The sequence below is a fragment of the Engraulis encrasicolus genome, chromosome 14 (genome assembly GCF_034702125.1).
Source record: "Engraulis encrasicolus isolate BLACKSEA-1 chromosome 14, IST_EnEncr_1.0, whole genome shotgun sequence".
NCBI lineage: Eukaryota > Metazoa > Chordata > Actinopteri > Clupeiformes > Engraulidae > Engraulis > Engraulis encrasicolus.
In genome coordinates this window covers 8,037,935-8,047,934 of record NC_085870.1, presented here as the reverse complement: position 1 = coordinate 8,047,934, position 10,000 = coordinate 8,037,935, and the positions used below count along the sequence as shown (strand labels likewise).

The following is a 10,000-nucleotide window of genomic DNA, read 5'->3' as shown; positions in this document are numbered from 1 at the left end:
AGGAGGTATGGGAGGGAAGGAAGAAGGGGGGAGATGGGGAGAGATGTGGGCTATTCGAAACATGATGAAAGGCATAAACACTTAGGGGTTTCTTTTGCCTTAAGACATGTAAAAGTTTTTATCTTTTACCTGACATGTTTCGACGGTGTTACTTCCGTCTTCATCAGAGGGTCACTGTGATGTTGATGAGTGACGTGCTTTAAAAACAGCTGATGTTGTTTAAAGCACGTCACTCATCAACATCACAGTGACCCTCTGATGAAGACGGAAGTAACACCGTCGAAACATGTCAGGTAAAAGATAAAAACTTTTACATGTCTTAAGGCAAAAGAAACCCCTAAGTGTTTAAGTTAAACAGTTAGACATAATGAACTTAATACATACAATGAAAGGCATCCTCAGAGATATGGGAGGAAGGGGTGGGGGTGGGGGGGGTGTAGAGAGGAGAGGAGAAGAGGAGGAGGAGAAGAGGAGGAGGAGAAGAGGAGGAGGAGAAGTGAGGCGAAGAGGAAGACTGCAAGATGTGGGATGGGGCTGGGGAAAGAAACTGAAAGAGTCAAAACACAAACCAAGAGCACAAAGTCAGAGAAAGAGAGAGAGAGAGAGAGAGAGAGAGAGAGAGAGAGAGAGAGAGAGAGAGAGAGAGAGAGAGAGAGAGATTGACAGAGAGGGGGTGATAGAGCGAACAGGAGAGAGAGAGTGAGGACGAGCAAACGAGAGAGAGACAGAGAAAGAGAAACAGACCGAGACAGAGACAGAGAGAAAGAGACAGATAGACAGAGACAGAGAGAAAGAGACAGAGAGAAAGAGACAGAGAGAAAGAGACAGAGAGAAAGAGCGAGAGCGAGAGCTGCCAGGCTGGCAATGGGAAAGTAATTAGAGTGATTATGTAAGCAGTCAGGTCCTCCAGTGCTGGTGTCTCGCTACCATCTGCGGCCCATTAGCCTGCCTTTATTAGTCTACGAACAAGGCCTTTCAAGAATACAGCAGGGACAACCAGCACAAGGCACACAGACAGACAGACAGACAGACAGAAAGACAGACAGACAGACAGACAGTGACTTTTGCAGTGTTTTAATGCAACCACCAACGCCGAGGACAGAGTCAGGGTTGCCAGATGAGCCTGATGATTTCCAGCTCAAAAATGCTCAAAACCTGCCTGGAAGAAGCACGAAATCTTGCCCAATTTGACCTAAATTCTATTGATTTCTGTGCGCATGAATTTGCAGAAAAACAGGCGAAATGCCCTTTTTTTCTTACAATTTTTACCCACAGACAGTCATCCTAAACAGTCCAATTGGGCGGGAAACCACCCAATCTGGCAACACTGGACTGAGTAGGACAAAAACTGTTCAATTAGACTCTCTAAGCGTTGATATAACACTGTGAAGTTTACGGTGTGCAGGCAGGCCGATAGAAAGGCCAACAGTGAGGGAAGGAATGCAGGCAGGCCATGCAGGCAGACACACAAAGACAGACAGGCAGACAGACATGCAGACAGGAACACAAGAAGGAGAGGATACGGAAAATAACTGAAAAGAGGAGGGGGAAACATGAGAGAAGTGAAGTGGAAGAATAGAATATCCCTCCGAGCTCATCTCCCCTGGTGTCCTCCTCCAGGAAGTGATAAGTGAAGTGTTTCACATGCTAATGAGCAGGCTATGAGCTGCAACGGACAGAAAAAAATGCTGGGTGAATTTCAGAGATAAAGAAGAGGATGTGTGTGAGAAAGAGAGAGAGAGAGAGAGAGACAGAGAGAGAGAGAGAGAGAGAGAGAGAGAGAGAGAGAGAGAGAGACACACAGACACAGACACAGACAGAGAGACAGAGAGACAGAGAGACAGAAAGAACATGGAGACAAAGATATCAAGGGAGAGAAAGAAAGATTACGGTAAAAAGAATGGAAGAGTGGGTGAGAGTGAGAAGGAGAGAGAGAAAGAGAAAGGGAGTGGGAGGGAGAGATAGGGAGTGTGAAACTGTTTTTGTCTGTTCTGCCATGTTTACAAGCTGTGCGATGAATATTTCAACCTGACACAGAAAGAAGGAAAGAGGATCCTCCAAAATACTCCACGCCTCGGGGGGATTGAGAGCGGAGAGAGCAGGTGAAGTTATTTTTTCCTGCGTACGTTCCTTCTCGTACACACACACTACACATGCGCTCACAATACCACTATAGGGTAATAGTCATCCAAGAATCCTTTGATGGTCCTAAAACCAGTGTGTATGTGTGTGTGTGTGTGTGTGTATGCGTGTGTGTGTGTGTGCGCGTGCGTAAGAGAGTGAGACGGGAGTGAGGGCAGTATGCGTGCACGTGTATGAATCCTTGATGGTCCAAAAACTGTGTGTGTGCGTGCGTGCGTGCGTGCGTGCGTGCGTGAATGGCGTTTGCTAAATGATGAAGTGCTAAACTATGTTCCTTGTCTCCGAGTCTGACACAGTCTGCTCCTTCTCTGAATAAGCAAACACAGCTCAAATCATGCAAAACCCGCATCACAGTGCTGTGAAATGATTTCCTCATTAAATCCTAAATAAGTGGAGGAAAGACAGATACATTTGTTGTACTGTGCACTCAGACAAGGCTGCTACCTCACATTGTGTAACAAGAGAGATGGAGGGAGAGAGAGAGAGAGAGAGAGAGAGAGAGAGAGAGAGAGAGAGAGAGAGAGAGAGAGAGAGAGAGAGAGAGAGAGAGAGAAACAGTCATATACTGTAGAGAGAGAGAGAGACAGACTGAACACGAGTAAGTGTGAGTCAGTGAGTTTACTTGTGGGAGGATGTGTGCCAGAGAACGAAAGAGAAATGAAATGATAGAGACAGAATTCCGAGCCAATACATGCTTTTACGTGTGCTTACATTTATACGTACATTTGTACTGGTAACCGTGTGTGTGTGTGTGTGTGTGTGTGTGTGTGTGTGTGTGTGTGTGTGTGTGTGTGTGTGTGTGTGTGTGTGTGTGTTCTTACCCATCACACACTTCCCGTATGATGGAGGAGAGGGGCTTCTTCTACAGAAACAAACAAAACGGAAAGTTTAAACCTCCAACCACTCTCCCACAAGTCTCATCAAACAACCCTCCACTTTGAATCCTTCTGCACACGTACAAGGAAATTAATTTCATTCTGTGCAGACGACTGAAGTAAAACGTATAAACATTTAAACAGCCATGAAAAAACGCTCTCTTTAAAGAAACGTCAATAGTGTCGCACTTGAGGTCTTCAACCACATATAAAAGAATCCCTAACTGGAGTGCTCTGCTTTACGTCTGTCGACCGAGCCACCACAAAGATTTGTTTTCACTTCAATTATTTAGTGAAGCAAGCGTGGGCACGGGACTAAAAATAGCCAAAGGGCATCAGGGAATTTCCTCTTGTCTCTATTGGTGGCACAGCGGGTGAATGAGGACCACAGCACCAAAGGCTATTAGTGTACAAGGCTGGCAGCAAGCGAGCAAGCACCACCACCAGCAGCAACTGACCTGGTCTATCTCGATGAGCTGCGCGTTGGCACCCGGCCATTCGATGGCCACCTTCACGATGTCCGAGGGGGGAGGCATGGCGTCTCCCGGAGCTGGCACGAGGCTGTAAAATATGAAAGAAAGACCACATACATCAGTGGTGTAGTCTACGTAGAACGCAGGTATATGGAGTATACCCACTTCTAAATCTTAGGGGCTTCAGTATACCCACTTAAAATGGATTAATCCATTATTTAGAATAGCATAAATATATACAGTATACCCACTTCAAAAATGCTCGAATATACAGTATACCCACTTCAAAAAAGTAGACTACACCGCTGACATACAGTATATCACGAAAGTGAATACACCCCTCACAGTTTTGCAGATTTTTGAGTATATCTTTTCATAGGAAAGCATTACAGAAATGTAACTTTGACACAATGATTAGTGACCTTTTAACAACATATTTAACCGCTTAAATTTCTTGTTCACTCAGAAAAAAACAAAATACAGCCATTAATGTTTGAACATGTACTCACAAAAGTGAGTACACCCCAGATTAAAATCCGGTAGAGAAGGGGCTATGTTGGCTCGAATCGTCTCGAAATGAAACAAAATGAAAAGGGATGACAAGGGAGGTCATCAGTGTGCGTTTCAACTTTTCTTTGCATTGAACTTTTACATTTTGAGTCTGCACCTGTCTTAAATAGATTGGTGTGAGATTTGAATGCAATCCTATGGAGAATATCATGATCTGCTTCAGTAGTCACAGTGCATGTTGACATGCATGTTTCTTTTAGGTGTATTTCAGATTGCCAATGTTGACAGCATTCATGCATCCCCAAACCATGTCAGTTCCACTACCATGCTTGGCTTATGAGAGGATACACCTTTTTTGTAAAACTCACTTGTTTACCACCACACATGCTTGACACCATCTAAAGCAAATTTGTTTATCTTGGTCTCTTCAGATCACACGACATGGTTCCAGTGATCCATATCCTTGGTCTGTTCATCTCTCTTGAGACCAAGATAAACACATTTGCTTTAGATGGTGTCAAGCATGTGTGGTGGTAAACAAGTGAGTTTTACAAAAAAGGTGTATCCTCTCATAAGCCAAGCATGGTAGTGGGACTGACATGGTTTGGGGATGCATGAATGCTGTCAACATTGGCAATCTGAAATACACCTAAAAGAAACATACATGTCATCATGCACTGTGACTACTGAAGCAGATCATGATATTCTCCATAGAATTGCATTCAAATCTCACACCAATCTATTTAAGCCAGATGCACACTCAAAATTTAAAAGTTCAATGCAAAGAAAGGTTGAAACGCACACTGATGACCTCCCTTGTCATCCCTTTTCATTTCGAGACGATTCGAGCCAACATAGCCCCTTCTCTACAGGATTTTAATCTGGAGTGTACTCACTTTTGTGAGTACATGTTCAAACATTAATGGCTGTATTTAGTTTTTTTCTGAGTGAACAAGAAATTTAAGCGGTTAAATATGTTGTTAAAAGGTCACTAATCATTGTGTCAAAGTTACATTTCTGTAATGCTTTCCTATGAAACGATATACTCAAAAATCTGCAAAACTGTGAGGGGTGTATTCACTTTCGTGATATACTGTACATGCACGCACACGGATCCACACACACACACACACATCCACACACGCACGCACGCACGCACAAACACACACACACACACACGCACACATTTGATATCCCTGGGTGAAAAAACTTACACACGTGCATGCACATGTAACATATGTGCAGCTGAGTTGTGCATACATGCATACATGAGCAGTGCACACACACGCAACACTATTCTGAGAATATATATGGTCCCAAGATGCAGTGTAAAATGCTGAATTAACACTTAGAGTTGCATTTAATATTGTTTTAGAGCAATGATTCTCAAAGTGTGGTCCGGGGACCACTGGTGGTCCGCGACAGAGCTCAGGTGGTCCGTGCGGGGATTTCTACTTTTCCAAGACAAGCTAGCTGTTGGCTATATTTGTAACATTATTACAAAGATAAGCATAGCTGAAGTCTTATTTTCACCACAATAACCACATACTGTACATGTGAATAAAAAGTAAGTGATCTGCTTAGAAATTAGCAGTGTCAAATTAGCACCCGGAAACTGCCAATTCTTTTGGCAGTTGAACATTCTTCTGTCCTTGAATATTTTTGGGGGGACAAAGTGGTCCTCGGTCTGAAAAAGTTTGAGAATCACTGTTTTAGAGAGCATACATATATACGGCTTTGCAGCGTGCATTCAACACTCAAGGAGATGAGATATTCTCAGAATAGTGTTCCATGTTGCACAGCATGTTTAGTGCCGCAGTGTACTCACAAATACAAACTGAATATCCTAGCTCCCACGACAACAAAGGGAGGCTCACACAAGCTCTGTGCCTTTTGACAAAAATGGATCAAGACCTGCTCTTTAAACAAAACAAAAAAAGAAAAAGAAAGGAAGAAACCTTGGCAGCGTTTCAAAGGCTGCACAACAGATATATATACGCTATACTATATCAAGTGAATAGTGATATGATCTGGAGTGTCATCCTACACTTGAGAGATGAAGTAATAGGAGCTTTTGAATTCTCTCTTCAGTTCTTCATTGTGGGGATGCAGAGAGAAACAGTCAGTCTTTGGTGGTGGCCATGGCAACATAACTGTCTGCAAAATATCTCCTATTATATCGTTGACTACGCGGTTTGTTTCTCTACACAGTTATTGAAAGTCGTTTCTCTTCATTTTAACATTTATTGTATATAAAGACATACACTTCTAGGTTTACTGAAAGTCCTAAGTGGTGTATGATGGCCTATATACCCCAAATTGAGGGGGGGGGGGGCACACTACATCATAACAACGTTGATATGATATTACCTGTAGCTTTAAATAAAGGGGTTTGGGTTTGTGTGTGGTTGCTGATTTTCTGAACTAAAACTCAAACTGTAGAGTTACTAGGGATTAAGGATGCTATTGTACGGATTGTAGGCCTACAGATAATCAACATCAAGGATGCGCTCAACTTCTTGGAAAAAACGAAAGTCTTTGGGTGCACGATAAAATGTATCAACTTAAGGAAGAAAAATCCACACTCATAAGCTGCGTCTCATTATTTATCTATATTACCACCATGTCCAAAAAGCAAACACGTTTCGGCTATCAAGCCTTCATCAGTGCGTGGTACTAAGGCGTTTCCCACATGGAATTATGCTTTTTTTTCTCTGGCATTGGCAACAGTGTTGTGTGTGAATGTGTGAGTGAGTGAGTGTGTGCATGCATGCTGCATGTGCACACACTGTATATAGGCTATGTATCTAAAAGCTGTGTGTAAGATACAGATTTCTTGCAAAGAGTGCTATGTGTTGTGAGGACAATGTGTACAGCATCTGTACTCTCTTCCCTGCTTTACCACAGGAGATGGCGAGGTGCTCTTCAAAACCCCATTTCCACTGGATGCAATACAACACTGCTATCCTTGCCCTGTTTGCAAGGAGGCTGACAAAAGGGAGGCCGGCAAAGGGGTCAGTTGTCCCAGGCCCAGCAAGAGAGGGGCCCCAGAATTGGGTTCTCATTACAATATAGTATGTATTGGGTTTGGGGGCCATTTCAGATAACGTTGTCCTGGGCCCACCCAAAGCTATCGGCGGCCCTGTCCTGCTCGTGATGAAAGCTGTTTCCTGGAGAGCAGACTGACAGAGAGCAGGCTGACCCTGCCGAGTTTCAGGGGATTTTTTCCCCCAGCTCTTCACGTCTTTCCCACCAGATGTGAAATCTAAAGCTTTTAAGTACTGTGTCTCTCTTCTAAGGGATATTCACACCTCACAGGGCAAAGAAGAGACCCTGCAGTAAAATAAAATAAAAATCGTGACTTCCATTTCGCTAATTCCTGGCAAGCTAATGCAAGCACACAGCTGCATGATTAGCCTGGATTCACATCCTCAGGGGTGCATTTCTCAAAAGCGTAGTTGTTAGCCACCAGCAACTTGGGTAGTTGCCGATTGGAAATTGCATTGCAACCAACAAAGTAGCTAACGTAGCTAGCAACTATGCTTTCGAGAAATGCACCCCAGAGCTGGTAAATAAGCACTGGTAAGGGAAATGACAGGGAGGCTTCAGACACTGACAGCGTTTGCCAGACACAAGTAAACGAGCCAATAAAAAAAGCCTATTCGGCTCCCGTCAGATGGATGTGTGAGCTCGGCAGACACGCTAATGGAGTGGGATATGGGATGCCTTGTAGTAGCTACTGTTTCAACAGCCTGCAGCAGCCACCGCTTGTAAAAGTCATTCCCTGATTAAAATGGACGACAACACCTACGGTTCCAGACCATGAAGTTGCTGCTCTCTTTATTTCTATATTCTCTCTCTCTCTCTCTCTCTCTCTCTCTCTCTCTCTCTCTCTCTCTCTCTCTATGTCTCTCTTTCTATTTTCACCTATCCCTATTTCTGTAACTATTTCACCCTTTGTATCTCTTCACAGATATTTCCCTCTCTTTCTCTCCCTGTCTCTCTGACACACTCACTTTGGCAGAATCCCACACGCCCACATTCTGCACTATGGCGTAATGGACGGGGCTCTTGGACGGGCTGGCTGAGTGCACACACACACACACCCACACACCCACCCACTCAGCTCTGCACCTTTCCATGAGCCCCAACCTCCTGCTCCCCCCCCCCTGCCCCCCCCCCCCACCCCCCCCCCCCCCCCCCCCCCCCCCCCCCCCCCTCCCCCCCCCCCCCCCCCCCCCCCCGGCCCCCAGCACCCAATCAACTCTGCTTCACTCCACTCCACACTAGAGCTGGAGCTGGAGATGGAGCTGGAGATGGAGACAGGCTCATCCTGCACCCAACCAGCCGTGTCTACACAATATTCCACTCGTCAGACAACACAACACTCATATCACCAACACAAGACAAGACAAGACAAGACAAGACAAGACAAGACAAGACAAGACAAGACAAGACAAGACAACACAACACAACACAACACTCATATCACCAACACAACTCTCATATCACCAACACAACACAACACAAGACAACACAACACTCATCAGCAACACAAGACAACACAAGACAAGACAACACAACACAAGACAACACAAGACAACACAAGACAAGACAACACAACACTCATGACCAACACAACACTCATCAGTAACTCAAGACAACACAACACAACACAACACAACACAACACAACACAACACACCACAACACAACACAACCCAACAGACCACAACACACCACACCACAACACAACACAACACAACACAACACAACACAACACAACACAACACAACACACCACAACACAACACAACACTCATCACCAACACAAGACAACACAACACAAGACAAGACAACACAAGACAAGACAAGACAAGACAAGACAACACAACACAACACAACACAACACAACACAACACAACACAACACAACACAACACTCATCACCAACACAAGACAAGACAAGACAAGACAACACAACGCAACACAACACAACACAACACAACACAACACAACACAACACAACACAACACAACACAACACAACACAACACAACACAACACAACACAACACTTGTAGCCTCATGCTGTGTGCAGCGCTCCACCACCAGAACGTCTTACTTCGTTTACAGAAAGGTTACTACTGTGGTACTACTATGCTACTTCAATATGACACAAAGTTTTATTTAAAGGTTGTTCTTTGTAATTTTGGTGATTACAAACATCTAACAGGGGCCATGCTGTTACATGTAACACAATATACGACACAACGCAACGCAACGCAACGCAACGCAACACAGCACATCACAGCGCAACGCAACGCAACACAACACAAAACCATACCACACAACACAACACAACACATCACACAAGAACACAACAGCTGAGTCGCTATTTGCAAGAGCCACACTCATCCATCCATTCATACATGGCACTGGCCACTCTGACAGGGCTGACTACAGCAAATGTTGTGGCCAAAGCCTGGCAAAGCCATTGGCTAAGGCTGCTCAAGCAGACCAGCAGGCCTGATTCACTAGCTTCCTGTCCATCTGAAAAGCCCTTGAGAGAAATAGAGGCAGAGGGGATGGGGAAAGGGAGGGAGAAAGAGAGAGAGAGAGAGAGAGAGAGAGAGAGAGAGAGAGAGAGAGAGAGAGAGAGAGAGAGAGAGAGAGAGAGAGAGAGAGAGAGAGAGAGAGAGAGAGAGAGAGAGAGAGAGAGAGAGAGAGAGAGGGAAAAGAAAAGGAAAGAGGGGGTGGTGTGTGTGTATGTGTGTGCATGTGTGTATGTGTATGTGCGTCTGTGTTTGTGTGTGCGCGCGTGATTGTGAATGCTTGTGTATGCTGGTGTATACTGTGTGCATGCGTGCGTGCGTGAGAGGTGTGTGTGTGTGTGTGTCATTTTGTGTGTATGTGCACACGTGCTTGTGAGAAAGGTGTGTGAGTGTGTGTGTGTGTGTGTGTGTGTGTGTGTGTGTGTGTGTGTGTGTGTGTGTGTGTGTGTG

The 10,000-nt window shown here is 44.7% G+C and overlaps 1 protein-coding gene across 1 annotated transcript in view; it reads right to left on the bottom strand.

Annotated features, from left to right (window-relative positions):
• Positions 1 to 10,000, bottom strand: part of elmo2 (engulfment and cell motility 2) — a 56,748-nt gene that overhangs the window by 40,004 nt on the left and 6,744 nt on the right. The window contains exons 3-4 of the mRNA XM_063214854.1: positions 3,476 to 3,578; positions 2,964 to 3,004 (exon numbers count right to left, since the gene is read on the bottom strand). Of these exons, the coding sequence (XP_063070924.1) occupies positions 2,964 to 3,004; positions 3,476 to 3,553 (119 nt within the window). The 5' untranslated portion in view covers positions 3,554 to 3,578. The remainder of the gene's footprint in view (positions 1 to 2,963; positions 3,005 to 3,475; positions 3,579 to 10,000) is intronic.